The sequence below is a fragment of the Crocuta crocuta genome, unplaced genomic scaffold (genome assembly GCF_008692635.1).
Source record: "Crocuta crocuta isolate KB4526 unplaced genomic scaffold, BGI_CrCroc_1.0 scaffold129, whole genome shotgun sequence".
In the NCBI taxonomy this organism is placed as follows: domain Eukaryota; kingdom Metazoa; phylum Chordata; class Mammalia; order Carnivora; family Hyaenidae; genus Crocuta; species Crocuta crocuta.
Genome location: NW_027551571.1, coordinates 14756750 through 14779034, shown reverse-complemented (window position 1 = coordinate 14779034; position 22285 = coordinate 14756750). Strand labels below are relative to the sequence as shown.

Below are 22285 nucleotides of genomic sequence, written 5' to 3'. Positions count from 1 at the left end.
TCCTAAGCTCGGTAGTTTATGTTCTTTTATAAACTCAGTATTATTATTTTCTTTTGTATACTCTTACAGTCATCAAATATTTATGGAGCACTTATCATCTGTGTGATCTTGGGAAATTCGTTTAACCTCTTTGTACTTCGGTTTTCTCATCCATAAAATGGAAATAATAATAGTACTACCTTAGGTAGGGACTAAATGAATTAATATGTGTAAAGCACTCAAATGCTACCTAGCATGTTGTTAAGTTCTAGCACTTTAAAATGTTGACAGTTATTGTTTTCTACCCATGTGAAAAAAAAGGTAAAACTTACCTGAGAGACATAAAACATTTAAATATGAGACATAACTCATTCCCAGATTATACTCAGTAATATGAAAAACATCAAATCTTTCTAAATTAATGTATAAATGAGGTGATTTTGTCAGAATTCCAAAAAAAATTTTTTTTAAATTGAAGCTGGTGGAAATAATTCTAAAGGTTATGAGACCAACCTAGAAAAGTTAGGGGAAAAAATTAAAAGAAGGGATTTGCCCTTTCAGTTACCGAAACATTAAAAACAAAACAAAACAAAACAATGTAGTAATCAAGGCAGTATGGTGCTGGCAGAGAAGAAAAGGAAAAAAAGTAAATGGAATTATTTGGAATCAGAATTAGCAAGCTAATGTAAGAATTCAGGGTTGAATTCAGAAGACATTTCAAATCAATGCAGAAAGAATGGGTTATATAATAAATGGTCTTGGGACACTTGGCTAAGCATTTGGAAAGAAGTTGGATTGCTACTTAGTACAATTTTATACTAAAAAATATTCCAAACTTATTAAAGATTTAAATATAAAACATGAAACAGTGCTATCCATATCCACCATACATGTTACTGCCCCAGTGCTGTGCACCCCTCCTCTCTTCGTTCTCAGAACTACACCGTGGCCAGTCAGCTGACCGGAGAACATATTACTTCATTTAAAGAAGTTTCTGTATTATTTAGCAAAAGATGACCCTGGCACAGTTACAAAATGGAATTTAGAACTCCGGTCATTAGGTCAGAATGCAACAGAAGCCGGGCGCCTGGGTGGCTGGTCTGTTGGGCGTCCAACTTCCGCTCAGGTCTTGATCTCACAGTTCATGGGTTTGAGCCCCACGTCGGGCTCTGTGCTGACAGCTCAGAGCCTGGAGCCTGCTTTAGATTCTGTGTCTCCCTCTCTCTCTCTCTGCCCCTCCCCCACTTGTGCGCTCGTGCTCTCTCTCTCTCTCTCTCTCAAAAATAAATAAACATTAAAAATATTTTTTTAATTAAAAAAAAGAGAATGCAGCAGAAGCAAACTTGCAGTATGGATGACAAGGCCATTCATTGCCATCATGGCTAGACATGACACGTCTGAGTAGCTTACATTTATACAGCACTTGTGCATCAAGCAGTGTTTAGGTGCTTTACGTAAATTAATTCACTTATTCTCACATCAGGTAATGTGATTATTATCCTCATTTTGAAGACAAACCAATGCCCAGAGAGGTTAAATAACTTTCCAAAGGTCACACACTTAATAAGTGCAAAGCCAGGATTCCAGCTCATACAGTCTGGCTCCAGACTCTGTGTCCTTAACCACTTTGCTACATTGCCTATTGAGGAAACTGCAATGATGAAGAAATCAGTGTCATTTGATAAGGGTGGCAGAGGTTATCTCAGTGCAATGAAATCCATGTCATGTAATCAGAAAGAACCTAATAGCATGAAAAAATCATAAATTGGACATAGACATTGCTGGAAATGAAGCAGTATCTGTGAAAGCATTATACAGATGATGACTGCAAGATGAAACCCCATTTCACTGTCTTTTCCCCGTAAAGATGTATCAGATTGACTCTTTTTTCTAAAAGGTCATTATTCATTCCATTTCTCTGTAGCAAACTCATGTCAAAAATACCTTCTGTACATACACAAAAATCTATATGTTGGTGGTCTTTTTCCCAAAAGGTCAAACTATACATCTGTTTACAATAGAAGTACTGTGATAAATGACAAGGAAACACTCCGTACACTCCTCAAAGTACTCTTTGTGAATGATTCTTACACTGACTTGTTTTCATGCAGCTTGGTAACTGAGCACAATAATATCTTGAAGAGCTTTAGAGGCAGAATTAATGACTTCAGACCAATAGGTTGATAATGGGAAGCCACTGGAAGGTATTTAAATAGAATCTGACTATGATTTGATTTGAAGTTTGAAGCTGTCTCTCTGGGTACCCTGAAGGTTGGATTCCCAGGGGACAGGAGGAGCAAGCCCGTTGAGAGATGTGCATAAAACTCAATGAGAGCTGATAATACTAATGGAAAGAAGTAGACAGTGTTGGGATATATTTTGGAAGCAAAGTTGGCAGGACTTATTAGTCAATTGGCTGTGAAGAACAGAAAGAAACCTGATGTTAGGACTTGAGTATTTGGTTTAGGATTGATGGTTCCATTTATTAAGTTAAGGAATAAGGAGGAAGAATTTATCTTGAAACAGTTGGAGAACAAAGCAGGAGCAAGAATCTTCTGAGTGATCATTCCCAGACTTAAGGCAGAAAGGATATTAAAATTGAAGTGTATGTGTCAATGTTAGTAGATTTGTAGAAGAAAGTGTGAGGACAAATAGATACATCTTTTCCACTCTGCACATCTTACATGAGCTTAGCTTTGGTTAACTAAGGTCTCTGTTTCTTTTCTTAGGTAATCCAGGTTTTTGTTCCTTTTATGTACCATTTGCAAAGGCTTTGCACTCCGCAACAAACAGACGCTTTCCAGTTTGGGTTATCAGTCATGCTGGACATGCTTTGGCCCCCAAAGACAAGAAGATTCTCACAACCTCAGACGGTATGTCTTTATTAACATCTGCCTTTCTTTACAGTGAGTGGATGTTCATGTATCTGGAAAGCCTGCTAAGGTTAAGGGTTACATCATTGGAGACCTCTGCTTGTGGCATTGGGCCCAGGCTGTCACATTTTGGAAATTTTGGGATTTTTAGAGTCATTTTCATTTTTGAAGGTAATTTTCTCAGAAAATTTGAGCAGATCAATTTGTCCAAAACTTGCCTTTACTGTTTACTAGCTAGTAATCAGCTATATATTTATTGATCAAGCATTACATTTCCAGGATTGTACCAAGAGGTGGTGGGAATAAAAAGTATTGTAAGCCATGGTCTTTACTCTAAAGAGGCCCTTACTCTAACATTTAGAGAATGATTAAGTGATAAACCGTGGCCTGCTAATCATGTAGATATTGAAGAAGTAAATAAAAGAGAGAACACAGTATCAGTTTAAAAAGACTTTGTGGAGTAGATGGGTTTTGACGGTTGAGTAGAATTTGGATATAGGGGGTGAGGTGAATGCACAGGTGTTAACAGGCAGAAAAAATTAGCATAACAGGGAGAGAGATTCAGTAGGTGTGCTAGTTCTGGGCAGAGCCAGACGTGGAGGAGCCTGTGGTATGAGCATTTTACTGAGCATCTGATTATAAGGGAAACCACATGTGGGTAGGGAGGGAGAAAGGGGCAGGTGATAAGGGAACTCTGTACTAATCTGTTCAAATTTTCTATAAATCTAAAACCATTCTTAAGACCTGTTAAAAATTACTGGAATTTAAAGATAATTTAATATTTACTTTTTGCTTTTTATCACTGTTTTAGCTTGGTCTGCCAGAACAGAAACCATAGACTAGGAAGCTTGATTAATAGGAATTTTCTAGTAGTCTGGAGGCTATATATACGCCCAACATGAGGGTTTCAGCATGGTTAAATTCAGGGGAGAGCCCTCCTCCTGGCTTACAAATGGCCTCTTTGTCCTTGTGTCCTCATATACAGGGAAGGAGACAGAACACTTTCATCCGCTCCAGGAAGCTCTCTGATGTCTCCCCTTGCAAGGCCACTAATCCCATCATTAGGGCTCCACCCTTATGACCACCTCTAATCCTAATTACCTCCCAAAGCTCCTATAACCCAGTACTATCACATGGGGGTTATGGATTCAATATAAGAATTTTAAGGGACACAAACATTTAGTCCAGGACAGTCATTAGTAAGAATGTTTTATATATATGTATTTTTAAGTTTGTTTATTTATTTATTTTGAGAGAGCACGCGCGCAGATGAGGAGCCAAGAGAGAGGGAATGAGAGAGAATCTTAAGAGGCTCCACACTGTCAGCACAGAGCCCAACTCAGGGCTCAATCTCACGAACCTTGAGATCATGACCTGAGTGAAATCAAGAGTCAGACACTCAACCAACTGAGCCATCCAGGTGCCCCAGGAATGCTATATATTGACATTCCAAATCTGATCACAATGTATAGGTCGGCATATACATATGAACATTGCACCTGAGTAATAGTAAAATGTACCAGTTACTACTTGAAATGTTTTTACTAAATATATAATCAGGTTTTAATAGTTGCCTTTGGTCTATCCTCGGAAGTATTTCAAAACTGATCCTTTGGGGGCACCAGAGTGACTCAGTCAATTAAGGCCCTAACTCTTGATTTCAGGTCAGGTCATGATCTCACGGTCCATAGGATTGAGCCCTGAGTCAGGCTCTGTGCTTAACAGTATGGAGCCTGCTTGGGATTCTCTCCTCCCACCCCACCTCTCTCTCTCTCTCTCTCTCTCTCTCTCTCTCTCTCTCTGTCTCTCAAAATAAATAAATAAACATTAAAAAAGAAAAAAAAGAAACCCGTTCTTTGAAGCCTTGAGTAATAAGGGAAGTTTCTCTTTTAAGTGGAATTTCTTCCTAGATCCATGAGCATCTACAGGTGTGCTAAATTTGTAATCATTGCTTTATATGAAGAAGCGGGTGACAGTTAAGAGGTGATTCTTATTTTTATCCACATCCTGTTTTTTTGCTGTTAACTGGAACATAGGGTCAAAACACAATGTACTTTTTGCAGAATTTAGGAACCAGAACCACCCTTGTGACTACAAGGTAGATGCTCTTTGGTTCTGTAATCAGTATGGAATTTGGTTCTCTTTTCTTTTCCTTCCTAAAGCCATAGCTCAAACTTTTTGTGTCACCTCACTGTGAACATCTCAGTTCCCTGGCTCTTGACCTCCCCGCTCTGCTCTCACATATGGTAGTAAAGATCAGCTTCCTGAAACGTTAGCTCTGATTCCAGAATCCTGTGTTAACTTTAAACTGAGTTTAACATGAGATACCAACTCTTGAGAATGGAATTTAATCTCCTTTCCTGCCCCCCCCCCACCATCCCACTTCATTTATGTCATTTTAACTTGCCTCTTTGCTAGCACTTAGGGAAAAATGCACCTGTACTTAAATCTGTTGGACTTACATCAATTATTGTTAGGTAAGTCACCAGCCAGACTTTCTACGTCCTCCTCTTTAAGGCATCACATGTAAGATTGCCCTCCTCTCAGGGGTGCCTGGGTGACTCAGTGGTTGAACATCAGATTTTCGATTTCAGCTCAAGTCATGATCTCATGGTTGGTGAGATCAAGCCCCCCAACCCCCCCAGACTCTGTGCTGACAAGCGTGGAACCTGCTTGGGATTCTGGATCCCCCTTCCTTTCTCTCTGCCCCTCCTCAGCTCCCTCTAAACAAACAAACTTTTAAAAAAAAAAAATTACCCTCATCTCAGGAAACCCTTTACTCCTCTCTGCTCAGTTTCCACTCTCAATGCCTCAGTGCTCAGGCCTTAGGTAAGCCAGACTTCGCTTCAGTACTTCAGTCACTCAGATTTCTTCTACTATACCTCTACCATCTTTTTTCACTTCCTTAATTACATTCTATTTAGAATTATAGATCTACAGATTCAGTGTAATCCCTGTATAAATTTCCACCAAAATTCCAATAGCATTTTTCACAGAAATAGAAAAAAATATAAAACTTATATGGAATCATAAAAGGCACCAAATAACCAAACTAATCTTGAGAAAGAAGAACAGAGCTGAAGGCATCATACTTTATGATGTCAAACTATCTTGCAAAGCTGGTAATCAAAACAGTGTTGCATTGGCATAAAAACAAACCAGTGGAACAGAATAGAGAGCCCAGAAATAAACATACACATTGAGAGTCAGTTAATTTTCAACAGGGGCTCTAAGAATGCACAATGAAGAAAGAGATAGTATCTTCAGTAAATGGTGTTCAGAAAACTAGATATCCAAATGTGGAAGAATAAACCAAAATATGCATAAAATTAATTCAAAATGGATTAAATACTTACATTAAGGGCTGACACCATAAAACTTCTAGAAGAAAACATAAGGAAAAATACTCCTTGACAGTAGTCTTGGTGGTGATTTTTTTTTTTAATGTTTTATTTATTTCTAGGAGAGAGAGAGACAGCGTGAGCAGGGGAGGGTCAGAGAGAGAGGGATTCACAGATTGAAACAGGCTCCAGGCTCTGAGCTGCCAGTCAGCACAGAGCCCAACGTGGGGCTCGAACCCATGAACCGCGAGATCATGACCTAAGCGAAAGTTGGACGCTTAACGGACTAAGCCACCCAGGCGCCCCGAGGTGGTGATTTTTTTAATATGACACTAGAAGTATAGGTAAGAAAAGCAAAAATAAACAGTGGGACTATCTCAAACTAAAAACCTTCTGCACACCAAAGGAAACAATCAACAAAGTGAAAAGATAACATGGGAATGGGACAAAATATTTATAAACCATATATCTGATCCACAATATATAAGGAACTTATACACCTTGATAGCAAAAAAAACTAAAAGTCTGATTTACAGATGGACAGATTTTTCCAGTGACCAACAAGTATATGAAAAGATGTTCAACTTCACTAATCATTAGGGAACTGCAAATCAGAGCCACAGTGAGACTCACTTCACACTTGTTAGGATGACTATTATCAAAAAAATTAAAAATAACAAGTATTGCCAATGGCATGGAGAAAAGGGAACTCTTGTGCACTGTTGGTACAACCATTATAGAAAACAATATATAAGTTGAAGTTCCTCAAAAATTGAAAATAGAACTTCCATATGATCCAGTAATCCCAGTCCTAGATATATATCTTTTTTTTTTAAATGTTTATTTACTTATTTTGAGAGAAAGAGAGGGAGAGCATGCGCACACATGCAAGTAAGCATGGGGGAGGGGCAGAGAGAAGGAAAAGAGAGAGAATGAGAGAATCCCAAGCAGGCTCCACACAGAGCAGAGCCTGATACCAGCCTCGATCTCATGAACAGTGAGATCATGATCTGAACCAAAATCAAGAGTTGGATTCTTAACCTACCGAGCCTCCCAGGTGCCCTGGATATATATCTAAAGGAAATGAAATCAGTATCTCAGATATCTGCTATCTGATATGATTCCCATATTCATTGCAGCAGTATTTACAGTCTATAGATAATTCCAAGATATTGAAACAACTTAGTGTCTGTTAATGGATGAATAGATCAAGAAAATGTGTATTTAGACACAATGAGCTATTATTCAGCTGTAAGAAAGAAGGAAATCCTACCATTTTCAACATATTGTTAAACCTGGAGAATGGTATGCTAAGTGAAATAAACCAGACACAGAAAGAGAAATACTGTATGATCTCAGTTATATGTGGAAGTGAAAGAAGGCAGCCTCCCAGAACAGCAGAGTAGAATTTTAGTTGCCAAGATTTGAGGGATGGGGAGAATTGGGGAGACATTGGTCAAAGGGTACAAACTTTCAGTTGTAAGATGAATAAGTTCTGGGGATCTAACATACAGCGTGATGATTCTAGTTAATAATACTATATTGTGTCATTGCAATTTGCTATGAGTACATCTTAGTGTTCACACCGTCACAAAAAAGAGAAGAGGTGATTATTCCCTGCATCCCAAGCCTACTGATGGCAGTGCCCTCACTTAGGGATGCCTGCAGCACTTTCCCAGGTTCACAGTGGAGCTCCACAGGCATTTCCTCCATCAGGGCCTGTATTTATGGCTATGCTGGCTCTTGTGGTTCTTACTGTGGTCTGCAGGATGCACTTAAGCAAGAAACCATCAGGAAATTCTGAGGAACTAGATTTATTACCTATAGTTCCTGGAAGGGACATGGCACGGGAACCGACCTGGGGCTCTGCCTTTATGAGGGTCCATGGGTGGGGTGTCTACAATTTTGGAGGCTCACTCTCTAGAACCAGAATTAGGACTTGGGAAGGGAGAAGTGGGTCACACAACAGTTAGCTAAGTTACTCAAGGCTTTCTGAAAGGTACCTTCATGGGTGGCGGTGGTCTAGTTCCTTATCTGGTTGTTTTGCTAGCAGCTGTGTCATACAGATGGCAATATATTTATTGAAGATAGATGTCTTTTGAAACGGATACCTCAGCACTTAAAAGCTTAATGTCAGGCACTTACACTACACTGCATAGGCGGTGGATATATTCATTTGATTGTGGTAATCGTTTCACATTGTATACATATATCAAATCATCACATAAAAACAATCATGTACAACCTAAATATATACAATTTTTACTTGTTAATGATACTTCAATAAAGCCGAAGAAAAACAATTATAGAAAGTGGATGATGAGTACTTGAGGATTTATTGTGCTGTTCTCTCTACTTTTGTATGTTTGAAAGTTTCCACTCTTGAAAAAAAATTTAAAGAAATAAAAAGAATTATAGAATCTTATATCTAAAAATCTTAGATCTAAAAGATCTACATCAATCCTACCGTGAACCCTTATTTTTTAAGGAAAGAAAGTGAGGCCCAACAGGGCTAAATCACCTTCTGCCGGTGAATGACAGAACCTTGACAGGAAGTGCCTTTTTCATAGTGTCTCTTTCTCTGTTATTGCATGTGCTTGCGTGTGTGTGTGTGTACGCATGTGCGCGTATGTCCCTGTGTCCTTCTATGAGTGCAGTTCACCTGAGATTGAGAGTCTTACGCTTTGTGTAAAGAGTAGGGTATACTTTGAAAGGTAAATCAATACTGATTACCTAGCATGAGAGATTTTCAGAGCAGTAGTAAGTGAAACTAAATACACAGATCTTGTTGCCTTGGTTAAAAACATCTATTTCAACAGCCACTGTATTGAAATGTAACTGAAGGTGGACAGAATGTGGAGCAGATACTTGCTCTGTGATGAAATATTTTTAAAGATGCATCTTTATTGTTTTAAGCTATTTCTTCATACATGCCCAAAGAAATTTTGGGATTCAATACCATAGTTTTTCCTTTGTCAGGAAATTTGTATCGTTTGCTCGGTGTGTTTTTGCTATCTGTTTGGAAACAGAGGTGTTAGAAGAATTCNTTGTTGCCTTGGTTAAAAACATCTATTTCAACAGCCACTGTATTGAAATGTAACTGAAGGTGGACAGAATGTGGAGCAGATACTTGCTCTGTGATGAAATATTTTTAAAGATGCATCTTTATTGTTTTAAGCTATTTCTTCATACATGCCCAAAGAAATTTTGGGATTCAATACCATAGTTTTTCCTTTGTCAGGAAATTTGTATCATTTGCTCGGAGTGTGTTTTTGCTATCTGTTTGGAAACAGAGGTGTTAGAAGAAGAATTCTTAGAAAACAGACTTGGTTAACATGCTAACCCTCCAGAAGCTGCCAGCTATTCTGGCCTGTTATCTTACCTCTGGCAAGAGAAGAGACAAGCCTGCAACAGAGGGAGCCAAGAAGTAGTGGAAGTATCTTGGGATACTCAGGGAAGGATAATACATCTTTTCTGTAATGTAATGGTGATAACATGTCTGATTCCTACATTCTTAACCTGGGTGAGAAAGGCCATCTACAATAGAAGCTGTGTACTGAATTACCTAATGAGAGCAGAATTCAACTTAGTTATCAACAGTAAGTCCTTAAATGAAGACAAAAGCAAGCATTTTACCATGAAGAGCAACTTTGAGAGTTAAAAATGGATTCAAAGGGTAACCCTGGATTAGGGCTTCTCAAATTGTGGCTGGCATCAGAATCACCTGGAGGACTCGTTAAAACACAAATAGTGGGTTTCACTCCACATTGTTGATTCACATAGTCATGGGGTGGGATCTGAGAATTTGCATTTTTAACAAGTTCCTGGGTCATGTTGATGCTGTTAGTCCCAGGACCCCATTTTCAGAACTGCTACTGTAGATCTTCACCAGTAACCACTAGTGAGGAAAACGAGTAGAAATTAACTGTTGTATGTCTGGATTTCTGGGAAATGTCTTTAGTTCTTGTTTTATTGTTTATTTATAACTTTGAGTGTGCTTGTTGCTTTGGCTGCTTGTGGACTATTGAATTAAAAACTTAGTAATTAGAGCCTGGTTCCCTAATGAGAACAGTGCCATCTAGAGGCATTAGCCCATAGGGCCACCAGAGGGCCAGAGGAAGCTGTGGTTTCTAGAGAGGGTGAATGAATGGGCAACTCATCATCATCAGGGGTTTACTGACAACCTACTTGGTTATTACATGAAATTCCAGATCCGCCTTTTAGGTTAGTGCCTTTCTAAAAATTTGTTTAAATGTGTATTTTATTTTCGAGAAAGAGAGCATGCGAGCAGGAGAGGGACAGGGAGGGAGTGAGACAGAGGATCTGAAGCAGGCTCTGTGCCAACAGCAGAGAGCTCAATGTAGGGCTCAAACTCACAAAGAGTGAGACCATGACCTGAGCTCAAGTCAGATGGTCAACCAACTGAACCACCCAGGTGCCCCAGGTTAGTGCCTTTCTCTCTGTGTTCTGAGGAGCCAAAACTTCTGTGCAGGGCAGTGGGAGTGAGCTCTGGGCCCCACTAGCACCCTCATTTAACCAGAACAGTTCTGCTTTCATCTGTTTTACATAGTGAAGGTTATGTTTGCAAATGCATGCCACAGTAGATTGCTTTGGATAGGCAGGACAGATATATTATTCATCATCCAAGATTATTGCTCCAAAGTACAGGTTTTTTGACATGCAAAATATGGTGTGAAAAAGATGTAATCATTGAGAGAAAGGACATAAGCTATAACCACCCATCAAATGTTGAAAGTATGTTTTGCTTCATATTAGCACATGTTAAAATTATGAACAGTTGGAAATAATATTCTAGTTGCACCACATTATCACAATCATAAATTGAGTATAATTGGGAGAACAGATGTTCACCGATGTCAGGAGGGGGTGATTCAAGACCAAAAAAAAAAAGCGTGAAAAGAAAATGTGAGGAATTAGAAGTGTAAACTCTTTCTGGCTTTGATTTACTATAGAGTCAGCTTACTTGATGGCAGATTCATTATCAACTATTTTAAGTCATTTGTTCAAAAAGTCTAACATAAAAGCTAGAAATCACAGTGGTTTAGTTTCAGCTGATAAAACATTACCTAAAAAAGTTATACAGTCTTTCAAGTAATGATGAATTTGGGTCATGCTTATCCAAAGAAACAATAAACCACTCCCATTCCAGCATTCAAACAGAAGGAAAGAGAGAAAGAGAGAAGGAAAGAGAGACCCAGAACCTTGATTGGCAGAGGAACATGGAGGTAGAATGGAATGGCCAGATGAGCCCAAGGCAAGGACAGTCAGTCAAGGCTCAGGGCTCACAGTCATTGGAAATAAACAAGTCTCTATATGGGAAGAAACAGAAAACCCAAGGGCAAAGCAAGAGAGGAAGTTAAGAATGAAGCAAATTATAGAATCTTGGGGAAAACGAAGTAAAAAGCACAGCAGAACTAAAGAGAGTGGCATGACAGTTAGTGTCCTGTTACCAGGTCCCTGCCCCTTTCTCTGTGCATCTTCAGGATCTTCTCACCGCTCATGCAGTAGAACCCAGACTCTTGGTGATGTTCAGTGTCCTCCTTGATCTAGTCCTCCTCGGTCCTCCTTGGTCTTCCTTCCTGACCTCATTTGTGTCACCTGTCTATAACCACAGACAGCCACAGAACTCATCACTGTCCAGAATTACACCTCAGACTTTGATGCCTTTGACCTTTGTTATCTGCTGTCACTAACATTATGTTCTCCTTGCTGAATCAATCTCTCTGTCTCTCTCTTGCTCTCTTTCTCTCTCATTTCTTATATTTTCCCACCATTGAAAACTTTAGCAGATCATTGGGTTTTGTCAGGTGGAAAGCATAATTTGATGACCCTGGTTTTCACCAACTATTTGGAGAATAATAATTAAAAATTATTTTACAAGGCATGTTTGTGGTTTACAAAGGTTTTTCTTTGTTTGATAGTGGTTTTTAAAAAAAAAAAATTAATGTTTGTTATTTATTTCTGAGAGAGGGAGAGAGGCAGCGTGTGCAGGGGAGGATCAGAGAGAGAGAGGGAGACACAGAATCTGAAGCAGGCTCCAGGCTCTGAGCTAGCTGTCAGCACAGAGCCCAACGCGGGGCTCGAATTCACGAACTGTGAGATCATGACCTGAGCCAAAGTTGGATGCTTAACCGACTGAGCCACCCAGTTGCCCCGATAGCAGTTTTAAATAGAGTGCCTACCTACATAACTTCACTGTGTTACATACCTCAGAGGCTCACAGAGTCATACTAATGTTTAGATACAGGCAGCTTATGGAAATACTTAGGGGGCCAGGGACAGTCAGGGCCTAAACTATGAGAGTATGCTTTCACATCGACTTAGTAAACTCAGGGCACCATTATAAAAGGAAGGCCTTTGGATCAGTAAATTAAATAAGCATAAAGAATTAGAGACAGTTCTCATCCACTCTTTCACTGATGTTTGGCATAAACCTAGATAAAATCCTTTGGGGCCTTTGTATTCCATTGAGAATAATGAAGAAGTGAAGAGTAGTTTTCCCTGTAAAACTAATGGAAGATAGGTAGGAACAGTATGCCAAAGCATTCTTAATTAAAACCTTTTCTTTTATTTTGAGAAAAAAAATTTTAATGTAGAAAAGTACAAATAATAAGTCCAAGATTCTGTTAGTTGATTTTCTCTTGATAGTTAACACTTTGCCATAATTGTCATATTTGCCATAATTGCCCAATTTTTTCTGTTAATAAATAAAACAATGCAGAAAAAGTTCCATTTTTATATACTATCTCTAATTTTACTGTGATATATTTAGAGTAAATTATATATATAGTGATATGTATGTAATGATGCCCAACATATATGTTTTGTGTTTTTAAAGCTTTACCTGAAAAGTAAGTTGTATATAGATCTTCCTCAAAGCATTCTTTAAAATATGAAGTGCTATTTTTAGTCATTTAATCTCCATATGCAAGTTGTTTAATTGAAGCTATTATTAAGAAATAGCTTTGAATGGGCATGGAGGAGGGCACTTGTTGGGATGAGCACTGGGTGTTATATGGAAACCAACTTGACAATAAACTGCATAAAAAAAAAAAAAGAAAAGAAATAACATTGGAGTAATGATGGGAGCAGATTGGAAGAGTCCGCTAGTTGAGAACTTCTGGTGTGAGAGTGGAGAGCTACTGCCTGTAGACTCAGTTCCAGCAAAAGGCTCAGGCAGCACCAGTCTCCAATTTTATTAGTTCTGTGGTCACAGATGACTTGTAAATAAATACCCATTCTGTGACCATATACAGTAAAACTTCCACATTTCTATTTGATGCATATGTAGACGTACATATATCTGTATGTATAGTAATATATCTTGTTAAATTTAGACCATATGATTGTGCTCAAATACATAGAGTTATACATTTATAGTAATAGGCATTAGTAAAGAATATTTTCTGTGTGTTTGTCTCGGTTTATTTGGAGAACACAGTAATTTTCATGAATCCAGTGTGCATTACCTTTCAACTGTGATGTAGAAAAAATGTGTTCTTTTCTCCAGGAAATGCTTGCTATATACTTACTTCAGTGTTGTACAATTGTGTTTTTATCTATTTCTGTTTGCTTTTATTAGATTGTGAACTCCTTAAAGGCAATGGGAGTATATTGTATTTATATCTGTATTTTCAAAGTCATCATGAGCCAAGTAGTCACTGTTTTCTGTCAGAGTGGTCAATTCAGTTAATGTGAAATGGAACAAAATAATAGTTATCGGATTTACCTGTGTCCTGAAGCTGTCAGGGATACATATTTTATTTATTTATTTATTTATTTATTTAGAGTGGGGAGGAGGGGCAAAGGGAGAAAGAGAGAGGGAGACAAAGAATCCCAAGCAGGCTCCACACAGCCAGTGCAGAGCCCAGTACGGGACTTGAGCTCACAAACTGTGAGATCATGACTTGAGCCTAAATCAAGAGTCGAATACTTAACTGATGAGCCACCCAGGCACTCCCATATTTTGATCTAAAATTGACAAAATTTTAATAACTGGATCGACTTGAATAACTAGATGAAAATTAAATATGAAGTACTAATATTTCTTAATTCCTCTATTAACTTTGTAGAAATAGATCATAGGTACCTTTGGAAACAAACTCCAGCATCAATAAATGAGCTATAAAGTAAATTTCATAGAAATAGGCCTAATAAATGGGACCAGGTTCTAAAATGGAATTGTCAGCATCATATTTATCTTGGTAAAGATTATGTTCCAAACATATTTTGTTGATTGTAATTTGGAGTGCATTTTTCTAAAGAAAGAATAGCTTAAGTAATTTCTATATTATTATTCTTCTGATTTGAGTACAACTGAATATAATTTTTTACTGTATTTTGGGAGAATAAGTTAATGATTTTCAGTATTTTTTTCACAGTATATTAATATAATAATTAGCTTGAAAATATGTAGTGAAGTATACAGCTTTTTAACTTCTAGTTTTTGCTAGTAGAATAATGTCAGATAGCACATTTAAATTTGCTATCAATATTATTTCTAGAAAGTGCTTTCTCATTTAAATTTTTTTATTTTAAATTTTTTTTAAATGCTTATTTATTTTTGAGAGAGAGAGAGAGCAGAGGCAGAGAGAGAGGGAGACGAAGAATCTGAAGCAGGCTCTAAGCTGTCAGCACAGAGCCTGACGCGGGGCTTGAACCCATGAACTCTTGAGATCATGACCAGAGCCGAAGTCAGATGCTCAACCAACTGAGCCACCCAGGCGCCCCGAGTGCTTTCTCCTTTTTTTTTTTTTTTCATTTTTTTAACGTTTTATTTATTTCTGAGAGAGAGAGAGAGAGAGAGACAGCATGAGCAGGGGAGGGTCAGAGAGAGAGGGAGAAACAGAATCTGAAGCAGGGTCCAGGCTCTGAGCTAGCTGTCAGCACAGAGCCTGACATGGGTCTCAAACCCACAAACCATGAGATCATGACCTGAGCCGAAGTCAGATGCTTAACCAACTGAGCCACCCAGGCGCCCTTGCTTTCTCCTTTAATCTTATTATGACAGCAGACACTAATAAGTGATGTGTTTATCTTGGGAATCTACTGAGCAGTTCCCAGAGGTAAAGCCAGATTTACTTCTGAAATATTCATTTGAGTAATCTTTTGAATTTTAATGTTCATTAAAGCTTATACAAAATATAATCTTTTAGAACCTTATTTCTGCTGTCAGTGAAGTTTTAAATGTTCACTGCATTTAGCTCGTTCCCTTTATGTTTACACTAGCCACATAAGTATCCTTGGTAATAAGGATCCTTGGTGTACATTCGAGGGAGGACATAAATGACAGGAACTGAAGTGACAGCAGTCATAACTATCATTTCTGTCAGTTTATTCCAGACACCTGTGTTCTGTGCTTGAGGAGTGTTGTGCTTACACTCCCGAGGCCACCTCTGTTATGTATGAGGACACTTAAGCCAAGTTAAGGGACTTGCCCTAGCCACTCTCTTAGTGAGGCGCTCAGCTGGAATTTAGACCCAGATTTATCTTGCCCCTAGCACCTATGATGTTTACTACACTGTGCTGTCCCAACCAAAGGAAGATTTTGACATTTTCAAACATTGTGTATTTTGAAAAATAAATAACTTGGTTTTAGGTATTATAAATGCTTATTTTGGAGTATCTGAGAACAATATGATCCCTTCTGGGTAGACTGATCAGAGAAGATAAACTGAGAGGGAAACATGAACTACTTAGACTTAAGTGTAATATTAAATAAACATTAGCATTTGGAGCCATCAGGGGTCCTACCAATGTTAGACTTCCAGATTCTCTCTCTTCCCAATTCTGTGTTTTATGCTGGAACTCCCTGTTAAACAGAGAATGGATTTGAGGCTGACATAGGAAGAAGGATTAGGGCAGAACACGTCTTACCCAAGAGATCAGTAATACCATGGAAAAAGGGAACTAAGCCTCACTGACTGGGTAGAAAGGTCTTTAATAACTGTATGCCAGGCATTGAGAGACAGAGATAAGAGACATTATAAAATTATAAAGTAGGGATAAATCAGGAGTAGTGTGGTGAGATAAACATGGTTAGGATGTTGTGGGAACTGAAAGGAAGGCTACTTTACTCCTCGCCTACTGAATCATAAAAACAGCTTCTCAGAGGAGATAACACTTGTTGGGAGTTTGAAGGATGAAGAGGAGTTAGCCAGATTAACAGGGGGAGCTGAGCACTGAAGGAAATGAAAACAGCACATACAGTAAAACTGAAGAGCAGTCCTTTGCAATGAGTTTCAGGTACCTTTCGAATTAAAGTTCACATAAGTAACTTGTAGGAGTCAAAGGCAAGAAATTTAGTATTCCAGTAATCCAAATGTTAACAAACAATTTATTATACCTTGTGATACTTTGAAATATTACACAAAAGTTCATAGGGAAAACCTATTGACGTTTTCTATATGTATAGACAATCAGTGCTGGCAGCATCCTCAGAGAATGTCTAGTCAGTACATATTTTCATTCCACATGAATATTTACTGCGTGCTAGTCACAGAGGACACAGATGAAAAGATGGACCTTGCCTTCAAGGAGCTCACAGACTACAAGAGGAAATAAGCAGACAATGACACAAGTATGATAAAGTGTTGTAATAAGGATAGAGATTACTGGTTAAACACAAAGGAAGGCTCATTCATTTTTCTTGAAGATTAGCTAAAGTTTTAATTAGCTCTTGAAGATTCCAGAAGACAGTTCATTTAAGGAAGGAAAGGAAGAAAGGATATTTCAGGTTAAGACTGCAGGTTAAAAGGAACAACTTACATTTCTTTCTCCTTAAGCCCTTCAGTGAAAGTTCTTCAGCAAACAAAGATTATCTCAAATAATGAAGCACTGTCATGGGTAGTTGTCTATTAATAAGATAAACTGGCCTAACCAGTGATTCTCAGTGTGTGGTCCTGGGACCAGCAATGTCAACATGTCCTGGAAGCTTAGGAATGCAAGTTCTCGGGCCCCAACCCAGACCTACTGAACCAGGGAGTTTGGTGGTAGGGCCCTGCAGTCACTGCTTTCATATGTCCTGCAGAGGATTCTGATACCTGATCATGTTTGAGAAGTAGTGGCCTAAGCGAACTGCAGTTCATGGAATAGTTGAAAGTTCTTAGGCTTTGAGGACAGAGAGACCTAGGTTTGAATCTCGCCTTTCTCACTTAATAGGTGTGTGACTGTCAGCCTATCACTTAATATCTGTGAGCTTTGGGATTTTCATCTATAAAATGAAAACACTAATACTTCCTTTCCAGGACTATTGTGTAGACTGGTTGATGTAATTTAAATGAAGTGTTTAACACTGTAGCTAGCATATTAGTAGGCTTTAAATAAATGGTGACTGCTACTGTTACTAGTTTTTAAAGATATTTTTCCCAGTGAATTTATTACTTTCACTTATTAAGTGAAAACATATTCATATTTTTTGCTTTTAGATTCAAATGCTCAAGGAATTAAAGACATCTATGGACTACAAGGTCAAGTGGAACACAAGCTAGCTTTCCTGAGAACCCATGTGCCAAAGGAAATGAAACTTGTGGTCATCGGCCATTCAATAGGCTGCTATATTTCCCTTGAGATTTTGAAGCTTGCTCCTGAACTCCCAGTAAGTACGGGAGGTGCTTGGTGATTCTTTTGCACAAATCCTCCCTAGCTTTCCTTTCCCCTTTTGTCTCTTGTTTAATTGATCAGTATAACAGAGAGGGAGGTTATTTGGGAGCTGCCTTTATTTTTGTATTACTGTGGGCCTGTGTGAGTATATATATGTTCATACAATTTTCATGTGTTTCAAAAAAATAATATGGTAAAAGGCAGGAATTTTTCCAGATGAATGCCGTTTAATCCTAGGGTTATCAAATGTACGGCCAACTAATCTTTGACAAAGCGGGAAAAAGCACCCAATGGTTGTCTGGAATTCTTAAGTTATATGTAACTTGTTGTCTTTTATAAAAAAAATATTTAAGAGTAGTTACCAGCCATGACCCAGACAAGAATCTGTCTTTATTGGGACAGTATTTTGCAAATGTTCATGCCTCCTTTCAAAAGGAAGAAAATTTAGCAGCAGCAGCAGCAGCAGCAGCATCAGTAGGCAAACAACAGCTGTCCTTATGGAACACTAAATCTTTATTTAGTCCTAAGTCTGGATCCTTATCTGTTCTATAGCTTGACATTCATTTGTTCATTCACAAATTATTGGGTGCCACTGGGTGTCAGATATTAAATGAGACACTGGAGACACAAAGACCTATTTAAAATGCCCAAGAAAGCTAGTGAGCTAGAAGAGACTTAAAACAGAAACTCGTACTTTCACTAGCATGTACCATTGAAATGACCTATTGAATGGATGCAATTCACAACATAAAGTATTTCTTTATTTGACAAACATATATTAAACACTGGCCATGTGTCAGGCCCTGAGCTGTGTTTTGAGGACATCCCAGTGAATAAGACAGCCTTTGAGGTAAGAGAGTCCAAAGTCTAATGGAGGAGACACCCTAACCCATAAGTATGATAACTATGATCTTGGGGTGTGAGGGAGTACTATTTAACGTTGTAATCTGAATGCAAGATTGGAAGTGATTCCTTCCTGGAATCTCATTCCATATGATAAAATATATCTAGCAGAGATTCGGAGCTCACTAGGCATTTTCTTTTTCTACCAGCTTGGCACAATAATTGCCCTTAGGAAATATACAACTATAGCCTTCACAGCTGTGGTTTTTAACACCAAATGAAAGTTGTTAATTTTCTTTTATTGGATATAAGAAAATGTATTTTTCATTTCTGAATATAATTTCGATAAATTCAGGATTGCAGTCCATTCACTGTATTACTATTTCTATTCCTTTTTTCCCCATGGATAAGGCATCTTATTCAGAAAGAAGAGCCTTTATTTTCGTTTTAAGCATTTGGCTTGTCTTCTAATCTCTTTTGTGCCTTCTAACTCTCCTCCAGTGCTGTGTGATGAGGTTACCATCTTCACGGTGCCCAGCCCTGCCACTCGGTGCTTCTGTTTGCACACTTGCCACAAGCCTTGGTCACAGAGCTAAGACACTGTGTTCAGGTTCAGACAGTCGATGTTGTATTTTGTGTGACCTATGTCAGATTATGGAGTATATCTGTACCTCTGTTTCCTAATGTGTGAAATGAGGATAATAATATGTTCCCCAAAGGATTTTTGTGAGTATTTACATAAAGAAGTAAGAATGGCGTCTAGACCTTAGAAGTTCCCTAATAGTTATTAGCTATTATTATGATGATGGATGACAGTGGAACCATTGGCTCACTCATTAGGTTAAGTACTATATTAGTTACCAACAGCTGTATAATAAATTGCCCCGAAGTATAATAGTGTAAAACCATACACATTTATCCTCTCACAGTTTCTGTGGGTCTGGGATCTGGCTGATCTTATGATCTCATAAGACTGCAATCAAGGTGTCTTCCAGGGCAACAGGTCATCTGAAGATTTGAATTGAAACAGATGAGCTTCTAAACTCACAGGGTTTGTTGGCAGGACTCTGCTCCTTGAGGGTTGTTGGACTGATGACCTTGGTTAATCGTTGGCACTTAGGTGGAGGTCACCCACAGTTCCTTAACATGGGAGGGTCTTTCTAACTTGCTTCATTAGAGCAAGTATGGTAGAAGAGCCAGAGGAAGAGTCTGATGGAAGATGGAAGTCACAGACTATAACCTCATTACAGAAATCATATCCCATTGGTTTTACAGTATTCCATTTGTTAGAAGTAAATCACTAGGTCCAGCCCCCGACTCAAGAGGAGCAGATTACACTAAAGGATGAATATTAGAAAGTAAGGATCACTGGGAGCCATGTCAGAGGCTGCCTACCCCACCACTTCTACAGTTAGGATTTCACTTGTGTGGTGAATAATCAAGTATATAGACACATAGATATATATAAATTAAAATACTGAGTTTATTTCCCAGGATGGGGGGTGAGTTGATCATGTCAGATAGATTATAGCAAACTGATATAAAATAGTTATATGAAATAGTTATCCTAGGTATTTTAAAAAGTTAAAAAATAGGGGTACCTGTGTGGCTCAGTAAGTTGGGCACCCGACTTCAGCTCAGGTCATGATCTCACCACTCATGAGTTCAAGCCCTGCGTTGGGCTCTGTGCTGACAGCTCGAAGCCTGGAGCCTGCTTCTGATTCGGTGTCTTTCTCTCCCTCTCTGCCCATCTCCCACTCACACTGTCTCTTTCTCTCAAAAATAAATAAATCTTAAAAAATAAAAAAAATAATAAAAAATAAAAATAAAAAAATATATTTTAAAGAAAAGAGTACTTGCATATTTGAAATAATAATAGCATTACCATTTGTGATGGTTAATTTTTATTTTATTTTATTTTTTTACATTTATTTCTTTTTGAGAGACAGAGACAGACAGAACACAAGTGGGGGAGAGGCAGAGAGGAGACACAGAATCCAGAGCAGGCTCAGACACTTAACCGACTGAGCTACCCAGGTGCCCTAAAGTTAATTTTTTTTTAAGTTTATTTGTTTATTTTGAGAGAGAGAGAACATGTGTGCACAAGTGGGGCTGAAGGGTAGGCAAAGAGAGGGAGAGAGAGAACCCCAAGCAGGCTCTGTGTTGGGTATGGCGCTCAATCTCACAAACCATAAGATCATGACCCAAGCCAACATCAAGAGTCAGATGCTTAACTAACTGAGCCACGTAGGCGACCCCATTTGTGGTGGCTAATTTTATGTGTCAACTTGACTGGGCTAAGAGAAAGCCAGATAGCTGGTAAAACACTTCTCAGTGTGTCTGAGGATGTTTCCAGAAGAGATTAGCATTTCAATCAGTCGACTGAGAAAACATTTGCTCTGTTCATTGTGAGTAGGCATACTCCAATCCATCGTAGTCCCAAATAGAATGAAACTCAGGAAAGGGGGATTCTATATCTCTCTTCTTCAGCTGAGACACACGTCTTTTCCTAACCTCTGACACTGGAGCTCTGGGTTCACTGGCCTTTGACTCTGGGCCTTACACCATCAGCTCCTCTGGTTCTCAGGCCTTCAAACTTAGACCAAATCATTCCATTGTTTTCCGGGTTCCCAGCTTGCAGGTGGCATATTGTGGGACTTTTTAAAGGCCTCCATAATCATGTGAACCAATTGCTATAATAAGTCTCCTTTTATATATATATAAAAGATAGATATATATATATAATTATATAGAGATATATATAAAGAGAGAGATAAACATAAATATATACATATATACACATCTCTCTCTCTCTCTCTCTCTCTATATATATATACACACACATATATATATATATATTTATTTTTCCCTCTGGGGAACCTTGAAAAATACACTATTCTATAAACATAGAGAAGAAAATATTCTTTTCCGAGTCCTTCAGTCTGTTAACTTAATCACTGATATGTCTTTTTGGTTTTTGTTTGCTTTTCATTGATTCTGCATGTATGTACGGTTTCTCTTGTGCATATTTGAAACCAGTTGTTGAACACATTTGTTTTGAACTCATCTCTCCTTTTTGGCATGCGTTCACATGTCTATTGGGAAAGAAATACAAATGCATCTTAAGGTTAATGCAGCTTCCTACAGCTCCTTTAGCTTTAGAGCTTTCTAATTATTGCTCTACTTCCAGGTGTTCTTGCCCTTGGAATAGTGGTGAAAAGGGGAAAGGAAGATGAAACATGTGCTTAACATAGTCTGTTTGTGGAGACATAACTCATACTGTGATTATAGAGTTTTCAGAGAGACACGTGAAACTGTGTTTTCTTAAACAGGGTGTTTTCTAGAAAATAACGTGTGTGATAAATTGTCCATAAAGGTCACTCCGGGGAAGAGGGTGAACATCTGTGTGATTTTTTTTTTTTATTATTATTCAAAAGCTTTATCTGGTTTCAATTAACTGCATTGTTGAAGTCCCCCCACCCCTCTTTAAACACCTGGCCCAGTTAATATCGGTGGTGTGATCCCCTCTGAAGTGTTGAAATTTCAGTGTCTCTGGGCTACTCTAAGACGGCACAGTGCCTGCGTGCCTGAAGTTAGCATGACACGCTCCATTTAAGACGCATTGGA

The 22285-nt window shown here is 38.4% G+C and overlaps 1 protein-coding gene across 3 annotated transcripts in view; it reads left to right on the top strand.

Annotated features, from left to right (window-relative positions):
* The window catches only part of LDAH (lipid droplet associated hydrolase), a 101822-nt gene that overhangs the window by 18904 nt on the left and 60633 nt on the right, over positions 1-22285 (top strand). For all 3 annotated transcript variants that reach the window (XM_077751037.1, XM_077751038.1, XM_077751039.1), the window contains 2 exons: positions 2709-2852; positions 17641-17810. In XM_077751037.1, coding sequence (XP_077607163.1) covers positions 2709-2852; positions 17641-17810 — 314 coding nt within the window. The remainder of the gene's footprint in view (positions 1-2708; positions 2853-17640; positions 17811-22285) is intronic.